The sequence below is a fragment of the Cynara cardunculus genome (genome assembly GCF_001531365.2).
Source record: "Cynara cardunculus var. scolymus isolate 2C chromosome LG 12, CcrdV1, whole genome shotgun sequence".
NCBI lineage: Eukaryota > Viridiplantae > Streptophyta > Magnoliopsida > Asterales > Asteraceae > Cynara > Cynara cardunculus.
The window spans coordinates 39,305,099-39,321,597 of NC_037539.1; the positions used below are offsets into that span (position 1 = coordinate 39,305,099).

A 16,499-nucleotide genomic window follows, 5' to 3' on the forward strand; every position below is an offset into this window, starting at 1 on the left:
TATCAACTTATTATAAGTCAGAAGAGTTAAACTTTTTTAAAAACTCCTTATTACCGATTTGACACCGGTATAAGTTATTTATCAAAACACTCAAAAATACTTATTACTGGTAATAAATTGTTTTTATAAAAAATCCCAAAAACCTTTTAAATGTGAAATAAAATATGAAAAAGGATTCATAAAATAAAACACAGTTTTTTTTTTCATTCAGCAGCTAAATTCCATTTAGCACCTGTTTGTTCTTATTGCAATATAAACATAATATAATCCAAATTTTTGAACTCTTTTTCAAATCCAAGATAATCTTATAACTCCATGTGCAATATGTACAAGCTCCTACTGTATAGTGTACAACTCAGTTCAGCTTTAGTATTCTGCATTTGGAGATTTTAGCTCTGGGAACTAAGAAAGGAGTGCATTCAGACACACTCTTAGCCATTTTCTGGAGAAAAATAAACCTAACTTTACCATTTCCTTTCTCTCTTTCTCTGTAACCCACCTCCAGCTCCACCATTGTTTCTTCAGAACATGATAATGGCTGCATGCGTTTCTATTAGGGTTTATCAAACAAGAATCTTGTTAGCTAAAACTCGCTCCATTCTTCAAAATAAAAATGGGTTTGTTTCAACTCTCACTCTCTTTTAAAAATCTACACTTTCTTGAACCCTTTGGTTTTTCCTCTATGAAAACCCCCCAAAGGATTATTTTCTTCTAAAGTCTGTAAAACCATCCACTGATTCCTTTCAAAACTCATTCTTTATACTTGTTTTTTTGGGTGCATTATGGGTTGTGTTGCTACAAAGTTAGAAGAAGAAGAGGAGGTGGTGACTATTTGCAGAGAGAGGAAGCATTTCTTGAAGTTAGCTGTAGACAGAAGGTATGCACTTGCAGAGGCTCATTTTAGGTATTGTCAATCAGTTTATGGGGTCTCAAAAGCTATAGACCTATTTGTAGATAGATATTCTTCAGCTTCTTCACCATTTCTCATCACTCTTCCACCACCATCTCCCCCAAAAGAAAACAAGATTGTCTCAAACCCTTTATTTCTTCAACAAAACCCTTCTGAAGAACCAACAAAAAAAGATCCCATTGCATGTGGTTCATGTTCTTGTTCCTCTTCTTCAACATGTTCAGAAGAAGATGAAGAGAAAGAAGACAAGTTTAAAAGAGAGAGAGAGGTAGACAGAGAGAGAGAAAGACAGCAGGAAGAGAGTTGTGGGTATTTCTATATGGGAATGGGAATGCAAATGCAAATGCCAATGCCAATGCCACATCCAGCTTCGACTATTCCATCAATGCCATCACCACAGAGGGAGTTTGGGTGGGATTTCTTTGACCCTTTTGTCACCATGAGGCCAGAGGTTATGAGTGGGTACAATCGTAATTCTGATGATGATTTGAGAGTAGTTAGGGAAGAAGAAGGAATACCAGAGTTAGAAGAAGAAGTGGAGAGAGTGGAAGAAGTGAAAACCAAGGTGGTGAGAAGTGAAGAGAAGGAGTGTGGCAAGCAAGAGGAAGGTTGTGGGGTTGAAGTGGGTTGTGCTAATGTGAGCCAGGGTGAACCACAAAAGGGTTTAACTGTCATTGATACACCTGAAAGAGGGAGAGAGTTGTTGGAAGTATTGAAAGACATTGAAGACTATTTTATCAGGATTTGTGATTCTGGGAAAGGCGTATCCAAGATGTTGGAATCTAACAGGATCCAGTTACAATCTGGTTTGGAGGAAATAAAAGGTTGGGGCTTTTTGGTCTTTTTTTTTCACATCATACATGCACACTATTGGTTCTCAATCAAATTCTACAGATTACTTGATAACTTGATTTGTTTTCTTATGTGATGAAGCTTCGTGTTTTATGCCATTTTTATCCTCAAAAAAGGTCACAGCTTAAATAAACTTTTTAACAACATATATGATTTATCTTATTTTGGCATGATTTAAATCATATGACAAAGACTCCACTGTCTATACAACTTTTTGGGCTAGAGTATTGAATTCTAATTTGAGAGGTGCTTGGTTTGAGTATCAAAAGTCAAATGTTAAAAGGTGGGGACTTTTTAGTCATCTCACACATGAAATGGTTGAATTCCAATCAGATATGTAGAGACATTTCTTCATCAACTTGATTCTTGACTTATGTGGTAAATTTTTTTACCTCTGATGAAGCTTGTGGTTTATGCCATTTTCTCTTCAGGACAAAGGTGTAAAAGACCAAAAAGGGAGTAAAAAGACCAAAAAGGGTACTTAATGAGTGTTGGTGTAGCTAATTTTGCATTCATCCATTTTCATTTTGTGGGGAAAAGTGAATGGATCCATAATCCCATGAAATTGCAACAATCCCTTGTTAAGTACAGATTAAATGATCATTTTATGTCTTTATGAAAGGGTATTTTTGGTATATCAATCATTCTTGCCTTGCATTCCCTTCCTGCTACTGGCCTCATCTTGTTTGGTGTTTCTAAAGTTGTCTTGTAATCATGCAGAAAACTCAACTAAACTCATTCAAGCAATCTCGCTAAGGTCAACATCTTATCGATCAACTACATCTAAGAGTCTTGTAGCATCGAACTCTAAAACAGCTTCCACGTGGACGGAGTTTAATAATGATCTGTTTGATGACGGAGGAGGGATGAATTCAGGAAGCCATTCCTTAACATTAGGAAGACTCTATGCTTGGGAAAAGAAGCTATATGAAGAAGTTAAGGTAACGCCTGCCATCTTAACCCCCCTTTGTCTGCCCTCTTTTACCAATGAGTATTTAAAGGGTCTGTTTGTTAGCAGCTTAATGAGACTCATGGCTTATTCAGTCAGCTATAAATGATTGTTTGGTAGTGGCTTATTGATATAGAAAGTGGCTTATTTGACAAGCTTCTAGGGGGGAGCTTTATGCAGAAAGTACAGTTTTTTACGAGCATGCCCTTCCCAATTATAAACACACTTCTTCTATCGATTAGAAAACCCTTCCAGATAAAAACTTTCCCAATTTATATAGACAGATTAATTCGCACAAACAGCTTTATTTATACAGAACTAAATGGAAAACCAACCAAACAACCTTAGCTAATAGTCAAACACGTAAGTCAAATGTTGCAATTTTTATGAGATGAGTATGTGTTTTTGCTTCAAGAAGTTGAGACATTTGCCTAATTCTTAGGCTGGAGATAATACTCGGAAACTGTACGAAAGAAAATGCAGCCAATTGAGGAATCAAGATGTGAAGGGAGACGATGGAGTCACGATCGACAAAACAAGGGCTGCAGTTAAGGACTTGTACAGCCGGATCTTGGTTGCGATTCGTAGTGCCGAATCAATCTCGGAAAGGATCGATAAACTCAGAGATGAAGAACTGCAGCCTCAAATCATTGAACTTTTACATGGGTAAGTACCAAATACTGACTGCTACAATTGCTTGTACAATTCAGCGGACTCATGCTTTAAATGGTTGTACTATATGACATAAAAGTGATATATGTATATGTATCTTGTGCAGTATGATGACCATGTGGCAGGTTATGTTGGAATCACATGAAATTCAAAACAAGATCATGTTTGAGGTCAAACTGTTTACCTGTCCAACATATGGGAAATTCTCAAACAACACTCATCGTCTCGCTACACTGCAGCTCCAGACTGAGCTTCAGAACTGGCGGACATGTTTTCGAGAGTATCTCACAGCACAAAAACAATACGTCGGAGCTCTTTACAGTTGGTTATCAAAGTTCATAGTCCCTGAAGTTGAATTATATTCAAAAAGTAGGAATACTTCTCAACCTTTTCAGACAATGAACGGTCCCCCATTGCTCATGATTTGCCAAGATTGGTTTAATTTTATGGATAAGTTGCCAGACAAATCGGTTTATTTTGCCATGAAAAGCTTCTCAAAAGATTTACACTCTCTGTGGACTCAACAAGGAAAGGAACAAGAGCAAAAGAGAAAAGTTGACAGCTTGTCCAAAGAACTCGATCGCAAGATTCTTGCTTTCCAGAAGACAGAAAACCGAGTTTTCGAAACAAAGATCCCAAACCTTGAGCTCTGTGAACTGGAAGTCGACCACCGAGCAGATTATTTGAAAGAAAGGAAAGATTATTTAGATGAGTTGAGAGCGAAGGTGGAACAAGAGAGAGGAAAACATCAAAGCTGTATGCAAGAAACACAGAGGATCACATTAAATGGATTCCAAACAGGGTTTTGTCGGGTTTTTGAGGCTTCAATAGAATTCGCAAAAGCTTCATTAAAGATGTATCGAGATCTTGTTAGCAACCATGAGGGTTCCCAGCAAGAAGGTGGCAGCAGATGACACAGGTTCTTGATTGTGTGTGTTGTTGTTGAAAGATTCTTGTTGGTAATTTGTAGTGATTTGTTGTACATTAGATTGTGTTCGAAGCCACTTGCTGAGACACAATTCATTTTAGAAGAATAGTTGGATTTGGTTAAGGTGATCAAGAAGTGATTTTTTCTTCTTGTGGGTAGATTTGATTGATGTTTGTTGCCCACAATTTTGCTTGTTAGAACTGGGATTTCCTAATTTCTTTCTATCTTTATTGAGTGCCAATACAGAAAGATGGAGATTCAAGTGGGCTGGAAGTAGTAATCTCTGTTTTTTGAAATAAAGCAGGGGTTTTTTGGAGTTGATTTCTGCATTGTATGGTTCGATTCATATTGGATTCAAAGAGATGGTAGAAAAACAGTACTCTTACACTTAGTGGGTCGATGGTTAACTGTTGAACTGCTCTCGGGGTCGCACCGTTGAAGCATTGGCTCACGGGTTTTTCTTACCGGATGGAGGGTAAACTGGTCAGTTTGGGTTTTCAAAAAGAGAGCCAAAGTTTCATTACAGCCTTTGGATGAAACATGATGGTAAAAACTAGGGAACGATATAATTGATGACAACAAAATATTTGACTAAAATGAGTGATATTTCTTGGTTTTTCATTGCAATATATATAAGCCATTGTATTTGTTGGTTTTTCATTGCAATACATATTGGAATAGAATAATTTCCGTGTTATCTTTCCTTACCTTGTGCCTTAACTTTAGGGACTTCCATATTTTTTTTCTTCTTAATTCCTGTATGGTATCAGAGAAGGTTAACCAAATGCACAAAACCCTAGCCGTTCGACAATCATGACCAGCGCCAGCGGCACTGAAGGTTCGGCTGGAAAGAAAAACGAAGGCGGACCAGACGTGAACTCCCCGCTGTATATTCATGCATCGGATTATCCGAAACAGATGCATGTCAACTAAACTCTTACCAACAACAATTATATGGATTGGTCTTAGAAGATCATGAATTTTTTCTCTTCGCCAAAAACAAGGTGGGTTTCATTGATGGGTCAATCAAGAAACCAGAGAAGGATTTAACTGACTATATGCTTTGGATGCGGTGTGATGCCATGGTGAAAGGTTGGCTAACGACTACGATGGAGAAAAAGATAAGATCCAGCGTAAAGTATGCCAACACCGCTTTCGAGATCTGGACCGATCTAAAGGAGCGTTTTGGAAAAGAAAGCACGGCGAGGGCATACAAATTGAAACAAACCCTATCGATGACACATCAGAATGGAGCCACCATTTCAGTCTACTACATCAAGTTGTGCAGCCTTTGGGATGAGATTGGGTCTGTGTTGCCGGTGCCCAAGTGTTCCTGCAACGGTTGTACATGCGACATYGGCAAAAAGGTAAGTGGGCTGAGAGAGAAAGAAAGACTCTATGAGTTCCTCATGGGTCTTGATAGGCACTTTTCCATGATCAAAACCCAAATACTCGCCGTGAATCCGTCAAACCCCTGTATAGATCCATGGGAATGCATACCACCTCGTGGCTGGGGACGAACGCCAGAGAGCTATATCAGTAGATAAGAAGCTGGCTACAGAAGCTGCTGCTTTCAAGGCTTTTGTATCGATACGACGAGAAGGAAACTAGAACCAAAAGCGTGACAAACCGACTCAAAAGGATGCCAAACGGGTTGACATGGTCGAGCATTGCACCTTCTGTGGAAATGATGGGCATTCATGAGACAGTTGCTTCAAACGGATAGGCTATCCAAAATGGTGGCTGGGAAACAAGAAACGTGAAGAAACAAAACCGAAAGCCGCCTTCATCGAACCTGGATGCAGCTCTTCCATTCCCGGACTAACCAACGAACAATATGAGTCTTTTTTGAAGCACTTTTCAGAAACGGGAAGTTCGGGTAAGAAGTTTACGCTTAAAAGACGTTTATGACAGGTAAAGCCGTAAAGGTAATGACAATGATTATTGGGTGGATGACTCAGGATCCACGGAGCCATGTTGGGCAATTGGGCCTTTTCATTCCTTTAGACGGATAAAGCCCGGCCCATTAATATTACAGAAAAGTCCACCATCGGCGGCGCCTGTCAAACGAATTTTCTTCGTTTCCGACACCTAAAACCCTGTCACAAACCCTAAAATTTTAATCAATGGCTGGAGGTCGATTCCGTGAGCTATTGAAGAAGTACGGCAAGGTTGCTCTCGGAGTACACTTTTCCGTCTCTGCCGCAAGCATCTCCGGGTTGTACGTTGCCATCAAGAACAACGTCGATGTTGAATCTGCTCTAGAAAAGGTTCGTTTCAAACAGCTTGAATCGATCCTAGAAAAAGTCGGTATGGGTGGACTAAAAGAAGAAGTAGAAGGGGAAGCTTCAAATATTCCTCAATCAAATCCGGAAGTGAAGCCGAGGAATCGGACGGCTGAGCTAGCGGCTTCGAGCGGTGGTGCACTGGCATTGGCTGTGCTATGTAATAAGGCTCTCTTCCCGGTTAGGGTTCCGATCACCATTGCTCTCACTCCTTCGATAGCTAGGTTTTTGGCAAGGAGACAGATAATTAAAAGCGGTGTATGATCATTTCTTTTCATCTCTAATAAAAATAGGTGCTTTATTACTAAAAATAGAGTGTTGTGAATTGCTGTTGTTAGAAAAAGATATGGAGTTTTGTTGGATGACAAAGTTGATGTTTTGTAAAAGATCTCTATGATGACTCTTCCGACTTGATTAGTCGATACTACTTGATTTCCTTAATTTGGACCCAGCGTTTGATTCTTTCTGTGCAACTGGATAAAAGTTGCTTTTACAACAAGTTACTTCAATTTGACCTGGGTTTTGATCATAGAAATATTCTTTTTGCTTACTACAACGCAACTATAGACATGGGGAGCCTTGGTGCACCATGGTCACCCTTAAAAGAGCACTTGATTGTCGAACACGGAACATCAACCACCAAAAATCGTCCCACTCAGGATCCATTTCGAAAGCTTATTGTAAGCTGATAGCTTTACATGATTCCAGTTAATGAAATACCGTAGTTTGACTTATATGTTGATTAGGCCTTAAGGAACCATATGAAGGTTAGTGGGTGAACAAGCCTATAGCTTGTGATAACATCAGGTTTGAGGAGTGCTTAAAGTATTGAAATTCAGTTCTGTTAATTATACGCTTTTATGTAACTATACAAAGGTTAGTGGGCAAAGCAAGCCCGAAGCTTGCGAAAAAGGTTAGGTTTTGAGCTTCTTTCATTAAGCTGTCTTGTATTTCAAAGTACAGTGGAGCTTTAATATCTAGCTGAGATGTTGATGAACAATGCAAGTTTCTATGTTTGCTAAAAGAAAGGAAAAGTAATATGCATGTTGGCAAATATGGTAATATATCTTGAAAAACTTATCAGTTTCTAGTTTTTCGTTATTCATACGTTAGGCTGCATTTTTTTCTAGTTTTTTTAATTAGAATTGATTTAGTACTTAGTTGGATGTTAGATTTGATGCTGACATGCATTATGATGTTTTGGATATACATTTTCTGTGGTCGGATGAACAATTATTACACGTTATTGATATGTTGATTACGGAAATGATAGATATTTGTCAACTTGTACCTAATAATAAGATTAGGTTTTGAGGAGTGCCTTGTATAGTCTTAAGGATCAGACATCAGTCTTGTAATGAAGTTGTTGCCCATGACATGATTTACCGTAGTTTATTAGAGAACCTGGTTGTCTTTGTTTACGGGCTTTGAATTCGCAATAAGTTTAGTTTATAAAATATATCATAATCCAAAGTGTTGCAGGACCTGAATATATTATTAAGAGTTTGATTAGGGATGTTCTAAGTGTTTACGTTTGCAAAGAAAATAAGGGAAGAGAACTGTGTACTGTTGGTTAATGTGGCACCACTCGTCTTTATGATACAGGGTTGCGTATAGTGTGAACCGTCCTTATCCCGCAGTAGATAAATGATAGGATCTGATAATTATTTGTTGTGGCAATTATTCAGGTTTTTATGTTATATCTTATTACAAGGGGAAGTCTCATGTATATAGAATACGTCATGGTAGAATAAAAAAGAAACAAGATTAAGTCAAACAGAATTGGATCACTTCAAATCATCTTGAAAGCCTAAATTGATGCCAAATATATCTAACGTTTATCATCTTTCTCTTCTAGGCTCTTCTTTGCCTATAATGAGATACCACCACATGTTACAATACATGAGAAAAAAGCTGTCTAGCTTTCCCCCGTAGAACAGGATACCATATTATAGCAGATTACATATTGAAACAAAGGAGCCATGTTGGACGTGCCTCCTAAGGATGTTGGACATATTGCTTTTCTCCATCCAGCCTTGCTTCTTCCGCAAACTTGCTTTAGAAGCTATACCTGGATCCCAAATACATGTAATATTTGACCGGATGCGTAGTTTAAGAGAACTGTTTGAATTTTAGTCAAATATAAAAAATAATCTCAATCTTCACCAAAAAATTTGTATTGATTACTGGCATGTAAAGCGAAAATTTTTAGATTGGCACATGCCATAAAGGGAAATGTTGCTTCTTTTCGGACATTCTGAAGAGGAAATTGTTGCATCTATCATGGTACTTAGGTGATCTAATTGTCAGTTCTTCATATTAAACTTATAAGGACTTGCACTAGTATAGGATGGTATGCAGGGATGTGTTACCATAACTGGGCCTATAATTCTCCTCTTTCTATTTTAATATTTTGTGCTTCTGTGGGGATGATTCTCGGACCAGCCCCTGCCTTAATAGCTCCAAATCTATTTCTGTTGGCTTTCTGAGTTATGAAACGGGTATTCTGCCGTTCAAGAAATTAGAGATCTAGGGGGTGCTTGGTTGGGGTACCAGGGGGTGAGGAATGGGGGTGAATGATGGTGCTTGGTTATTTTTAAATGCAATTAGTGAATGCTTAAAAATGGGTAATCATTCATACCCTAGTTAATTGGGGGAGTGACTTTTCATTCCCTGATATTCCATTTTTTTCATCATACTCATTCCCATAAACAGAATCCAGCACAACCCACCTAGTTTTTTAAGCTGGCATCCCCTTACATGCTCTGTTTTTGGTGGTGTATACAAAGTTTATTTAGTTAATTGTGGTAAACGTCAGTAAAATGTGCGCTTCCCAGATTGCTTGTTTCAGAAGAGTGAATTAGATTTTATCATTATATTTGCTATTTAGTTTGAAAATAAGGAGCGCACTTGTGAAAATGCAAACACCATCAAATTTTGCAGTTTCTTGCACTCACAACTATCAAACACGTCGATTGTATGCAAAACAATCATTACGTTTTTTTTTATTATAGGTTAAAAAGGGAAGAAATTGCAAACTTGATCATTTTTTATAAGAACAATAGTTCTTGTGCAACGAAATGATAAGAAAAATGATTGAAAACCTATCTATCTTTTTTCATCAACTTCTTTGTGATTTAGAGGATGTGAACTAGGAAGCAGACATGCTTTTTGCTTCTTGCTTGATCCCCATGCTTTGGGCTTGTAGTTCTTCAATGGTGTGGTCAGCATGCACATCCTATGCGACATTAATCTCATCCCCAAATTAGTGACCACAAATTCACACATATATGCAGACAGTAGAAAAGTGCAATTTATTGATAGAAAGAAAGGCATGTAGTTATTCTTACAGGCTACAGCAGACCATATGAAGCTAAAACATTGATGCTAATTAAGATGAATGAAGTTGAAAGGGCCTCAATCTTGTTTCAATGTTATCAACACTTAAAGAGAGCTTAGTTAAGGACTTGATAAATTGCATTGTAGTGGTACTGAGGCTTTGGTTGGTGGTTATGGAGGTGAGGATGGTGGTTATGGTGGTGATTGTGATGGTGGTGGTGGTGGTGATCCATGATCCCATGCCCATTTTCTGGTGCTTTTGTGGATGTTTCAGGCCACCCCTTTGATGGGTTTCTTGTTATCTCCAGCAGTGACTCCCTAACATGGTCAGCTTGCACCATTTCGCTATCCTTCCTCTGCTACAGCAAACACGCAAGGTTAGTAGTAAACTAAACTCTCATTTCACAATTCGTTTTAGTCATTTGCATTTTGTTTTGTAGGTTCTATTTGGTTACAACCCGATTTTGGGACACAAAAATGGTCAATTTTAAGTGGCTTTTTTTGTGCATCACCTCAACTTTGAAGACATTCAAAACCAAACATCTGAAGCTTGTAACATTGACATTTGTCAATTCCAGTCCTAGAGAGTTGAAGGCCTCCATCAACCTCACGAATCCTCCCATTTTGTGCTCGCAGAATACCTTCACGAAGAATTCGTTTCCATCTAACGACACCACTTCCACTTGTGGCTATGTAAACAAGAATAGAGAAGGTACGTTAGAGAAGTTCCCTCCCTAATCTATTTGAATTTGATAGCTGGGAACACTAGTTTTACCTCCATTTGTTGGCCTTTTTCATTAGCATCTTCGCTATCTTGATTATGTTTCGAGACTTCAATGGTACCGATGCCTGAATAAGCTTCCAATGGAGGCCCATTGACCAACATCCCATGGCCATTGCTATATCTACGCTTTCGGTTACTCCCATTGGCATGCATCACCTCTTGTTCAACGATGGTGCTTTGGTTATTGGTAGTACCTTCATCGTCCGAGTTCTCTTCCAACTCGTTTTGAAGCTCTTCCACTTGCCTTTTCAACTCCATCACATACTCGATTGCGTCCTTTAGAATCGAGGCTCTATCCAACTACCAAAATCGAACCATATGTTATATCGACTAGCTAGAAACACGGAACTGATAGCTAGTTATATGTTTGTTGCTATACCTTGGTGATTTTTGGTACTAAAGAACGAAGAGTATAAAGGCGATCATTGAGCTTCTTTCGTCTCTTACGCTCTGCCACGAGGTTCTTGGATTGTGGCTTGCCGTTTCTCCTTCGACATTTAGGATCGTCTTCTTCGTCATTCTGATCGCTACAATCAGAAACGGAGTCTGAACGGTTGATGTCATTATTATTATTAATGTTCCCTTGCTTCTTTGGGGCAATATTATTATTATTCTCTAAAGGGGGATCCATGAGATGTGGCTGCTGCTTTTGGTTCATAATTTGGCCTTGCAATGCCATATCGATCTCATGGTCAAATCCGACATTAATGTCTTGTGAATTAGGATCAAAAGGATCATCATGGTTGATGAACATGATGTTGGTATTGTCGGTGTTTCTGTCATGGTGATGGTCAGTACTGTAATTAAAGTGTTGTAAGAAGTTCATAGGATGAAGATCAGATGAGATGGTGTTGGCGTTATTATTAATATTATGGGGGGTTGTGAGATTGAGGTTTTCTAACATGGTAGCCGGAGAAATGGGTGGTTGGAAATGAGGATCTTTTTCGAGTACCAAGTAATCCTTGGATTCTCCATCGTCTAAACCATCCATGTTTACCGAAAAGCTCGACTCCATGTTAATATTATTATTGTTGGCATTCAACATTGGATGATGGTCCATCGGCGGCATGTTAAACACAGCCGTCACGAAATTGATTATGCTTTCGTCTTCAGATATCTACATACAAACAAACAAACATCATTAACTAAAACAAATAAACATCATTAACTAGGAATGTTAATGGAAATATTAATATAATTACTTGTTTAGATACGAAGAGTTCTACAAGTCCAATTGGAACAGGAACCAAAGCTTTAGTCCCAAGATTTTCCTGCAAAACCAGTACTCAAATTATAGTATTTTATATAAAATTATTTGAATAATTAATTAAATAATTAAAAAGAAGTGATTTAATTACCTGATCATCAGAGAAGTCAGAAGTGGAAAAGTTTAGCCATCTTGGCTGATTAGATATCATGGTTTGTCCATATGTTCTGAGTACCAATTAATAAAACCAGACTTAGACGTTGTTTGGTAATTGTTGAATGATTAAGTGGTCAGAATGATTAAAATGCTCTTATGATATAGTGTAAAATGAAATATAATTGTTTGGTAATTGTATACAATGAAATTAGGGCTTTTAATGATTAAAGGAGATCCATGATACAAAATCATTCAGAGGGTTTTAGAACCATTAAGAGACAAACTTTTATTTTGCCAAACAAGATTCACCTCTTAACGATTCAGAGGTTGCCTCTTAATGGAACTATTAAGAGGTAAACAAACAACTACTTAATGATGCCATTAATTAAGAGATGGAAGGTAATGAATTGAAGTACATACCCAGTAGAATCAAAAGGCATGGAAGAAGGTAAGAGGGAAAGCAGGTGGCAAGCATGGCTGGTTGGGTGTTGAAACAGCACATCTTTGCATTCAAACACCATTTCACCACCACCCTCATCATCCTCTCCACCACCACAGCTCCCAGAACAACAGCAATCCACCCATTCTATCCACCTATAAATACATACAATTTCTTTATATATGTATCAAGTATATACAGACACACCCTGATAATAAAATCAGGTTATGGAGGGATTTCCACCTTTGGATCAATCATAATTACAGTAATATTTACGTACCTTTGATCTTTACTTGGTTTCCAAAGCACACAATAATCCCAACTCTCAGGACCCACTATCGATCTTAGTCTTTCCATCATTTCTTGGACACCCTCCATAGCTACCAAAAACTAAAAACACAAAAACAACAAATTGTTAATTCGATTTTGTAACATTTTATATGTAAATGAACCCCCCCAAATCATATAATCAAGCTTACAAAATCAAGTGCAATTTGGATTCATGTGTTAGCAAATCAAATTTATGAATCTTTAATTATAGAATACATTGTAAACCAAGAAACCCTAAAGTTTTATTGTAATACAATCAAATATGGATCTTGAATTCAACAAAAGTACGTTTTTAGTTTCACCACTACTGAACTTAACTATGTGAATTCTTCATCTACTTCACACAGAAGCTCAAGAAAACCATCGTTTTGTACAAGTAGGAATGAATCTAAAGGATTTTCTCTCTCTCTCTCTCTCTCTATATATATATATATATATATATATATATAATTAGATTAGGTTAACAATGTTGATTAATTGAAGATGGAAAATTTAAGCATGAACATACGTACCGCTTAGGAAACTTGTATGATCACTTGGATGATGTTATGATATCCTGTTTTGACTGAAACAAATGTAGGGAATTGAAGGTAGTTAATCCAAAAGAGATGAAAGAAGATACAAAGTAGAAAGCACCAAAAGCAGGTGAGCTGGGGTTATATGTATATGTATATGTATCTTGTTTTTTTTTTGATAGGAATGGTTAACAAACAAGAAGATACCCACCTGATCATGTTCATCATCTTCAAATATGTTACGATCTCATGAACAGAAAATGAAGCAAATTGAAAGGAATGATTAGGGTTTGGGAAAGTAGGGTTTGATTTTATATGGAGAGTTAAGCAGATGTTTGTGTGGGTAGGTGAAATGTAGCTGATGCATGAAAGAAAGAGAGAGAGATCAAGAAACTAAGTTCTTTTGAGTAATTATGTGCTGTTAGGATGGGGGCAGCCCAGATTGCATGACCTAAGATGGCGTATAATTTACCTTTAACCACTTTTTTCTAATTCACTTTCTCTCTCTCTCTCTATATATATATATAAATTCGTGAATAATCTGTCACATCAATTCAAATATGAATCTTTAAATAGATTTTTTAAATGATTTATGTATGAATATTTCGTTCTTAATTATCTTCTTACAATATATAACATTTTTATTTGAACCTCCAATACTTGTAGTTAACACCATTCGTTTGGTTAACAAAAGATTCACTCTCTCTCTCTATATATGTATATATATATATATATATATGTGTGTGTGTGTGTAGGGGCCCATTCAAGGGAGAACTGATTAGTTTGTGGTAACTGTGAGATCCAATCTCAACCACAAATCAACGGATAAATTAAGAAATTAATAATTATGGTAGTTTGAGTTAAAATTATAATTAGAGGGCTTTTTAGGTATTTTTAAAAAACTCCTCTCTCCTCTCTCATCTCTCCGACCTCCAATCTCCGGCCTCCGGTGAATATTAATCCGACAGGTACCAAGTAATCACAAAGATACACAATGTGATACCCATTGTGATATATTGTGATACCATTATGATACCAACAATGATATCAACTCAAACCTTAAAAATAAAGATACACAATGTGATACCTATTGTAATACACAATGTGATACCCATCGTGATATGTTGTGATACCGATTTCACCGGAGGCCAGAGATTAGAGGTGGGAGAGATGAGAGAGGAGAAATGAGTTTTCAAAAAATACCTAATATGCCCTCTAATTATAATTTTAACTCAAACTACCATAATTATTAATTTTTTAATTTATCCGTTGATTTATGGTTGAGATTAGAACTCACAGTTACCACAAATTAATCAGTTCTCATTTGATTAGGCCCCTATATGTATATATATATATATATACGAGATGTTACCGTGTTACACATTAAGGGTATGTTCTATGTGATACATCAAAAATAAGGAAGAAGAGGACTGAGGGAATAAAGCAAACCTATGAAACACCCATTTTTTATGGTGGCCTAGGTTTAAAACGCTTAGCAAAAAGCTTGCATCAAGATTTTCAGTTTTTATGCTTCAAAAAACAGTACTCTATGCTTGTTGTGTTGTAATTAAGACTTTGATGTAAATAAATATTAAAATACTATATATATATATATATATATAGAGAGAGAGAGAGAGAGAGAGAGAGAGAAATATTTTGTTGTTAACCCTCATTAGCCAGTTAAATCTATCTATTTTTGGTGGTTTCAAGGATTCGATTTTGAATCTCAATAAGGGTACGCTAATACTTTTAGAGTTTTTTTTTTAAATAAATCGGTTACATTAAGAGATTCCATAATTATAGGAAAGATAAATATGGAGGTTATTTTGATAATTTTTAGTGATTCTAACTTTTTTTTCTAATTGTTGGTTTGCATGTACTCATTTCTTCTTCAACAATGGGCGAAATTTATTATGAATCTGCTTCACAAGTGAACATCAAGTTTTTATGTTTTCCGTTTCAAGATTATGTGTAACAGTACCATTCAAATGAACAAGTACCTTATTTCAAACAGTTTCATATATAAACATTAAGTAAAACAGGTTCATATATGATGAATAAGTATAACAAGTTCATATATGAATAGTTTGTGAACGAGGTTCACACATAAACCCTCTCACACATGTCTACCATTTTTTTTCCTGAAAATTGTTTTGTTTCACTGCTAAAGATTTCGATTTCAATTTCAATTTCAATATAGAATCTCAAAACGAACATGTTTTTCAAAGTGAATATGTTTCTTATGAACATGATTTTGTGTTCATACGTGAACATCTTTTCATGTTTAGTTTTGCACGTTTTGAGCATTGCTTCAAACAACTGCATCCCCTGCTCCATTTTCATCCGGCTTCCACCATAAATCACCGGCCTCCACTTCCTTCACCCATGTATCTCCTTTCTTCGCATACACACAAATCACATAAAGATGCAGTTTTGTAGATCGATATGATGATGGTTGAAGAAAACATAATCATCGATTTAATATAATTATACATATAACGTTGTAATTATCATAATTACCTTTCAACACGTATTTCTATAATTATCCTCCAAGAATAATTATATCCATGATCAACTTGATTTAATCCGAGTTTTACAAATGGAGACAAACGTATTCTATGTGTGTGACCTTATAGGTTTACATAATCCATGATAGTATTCATGTATGACACGTGTCGTAGGCATATAATAACTTGCACATTTCATTCTAATATAAATGTGTCCTCAAATTAGTATAAAATTTAAGAAATAGTAAAAGGACTTGATGTCCCTTGTTTAGTTGAACTTAGTGGATTTATTTTGACAGCAACCAATATTAAACAAAAATGCATAGAGACCAAGAACATCAACAAACCATAAGGACCTAAAACATCAACTTGCTCTTTATAAAAAAATTAAAAACTAATTTTTATGTATGAAGTATTGTTTATCAATGCATATTACTTAAAATTTAAAATTACAAATAAATTGTACGTAGATACAACTTATTAAAGCTTCATTTTGAATTTGTATGACTAACTGCAGATAAATATAATCAAATACAAATAAACATAATCAAATATAGAATAAACATCTCATTTTAAATAAAAAAATCTAAAATATAATTAGGATAATTATTGAGTTCTAACATAAT

At 36.4% G+C, this 16,499-nt stretch overlaps 3 protein-coding genes across 3 annotated transcripts; 2 read left to right on the forward strand and 1 right to left on the reverse strand.

Moving 5' to 3' along the window:
* The first annotated feature begins 782 nt into the window (after positions 1-782).
* On the forward strand, positions 783-4,297 carry LOC112523931 (nitrate regulatory gene2 protein-like). Its single transcript, XM_025133602.1, has 5 exons — positions 783-877; positions 1,355-1,734; positions 2,483-2,703; positions 3,154-3,377; positions 3,490-4,297. The coding sequence occupies exons 1-5, from the start codon at positions 783-785 to the stop codon at positions 4,295-4,297; spliced, it is 1,728 nt and encodes a 575-aa protein (XP_024989370.1).
* A 2,100-nt stretch (positions 4,298-6,397) lies between these two features.
* LOC112523010 lies at positions 6,398-7,047 on the forward strand. Its single transcript, XM_025132426.1, has one exon. It carries the CDS (start codon positions 6,438-6,440, stop codon positions 6,858-6,860), a length of 423 nt encoding a protein of 140 aa, XP_024988194.1. The 5' UTR covers positions 6,398-6,437; the 3' UTR covers positions 6,861-7,047.
* Positions 7,048-9,934: 2,887 nt separating this feature from the next.
* LOC112523543 (transcription factor ABORTED MICROSPORES) lies at positions 9,935-12,899 on the reverse strand. Its single transcript, XM_025133189.1, has 8 exons — positions 12,802-12,899; positions 12,503-12,676; positions 12,078-12,153; positions 11,922-11,990; positions 11,099-11,836; positions 10,711-11,019; positions 10,448-10,624; positions 9,935-10,291 (listed from the first exon to the last, which is right to left on the reverse strand). The coding sequence occupies exons 1-8, from the start codon at positions 12,897-12,899 to the stop codon at positions 10,052-10,054; spliced, it is 1,881 nt and encodes a 626-aa protein (XP_024988957.1). The 3' UTR covers positions 9,935-10,051.
* Between the last annotated feature and the right edge of the window lie 3,600 nt (positions 12,900-16,499).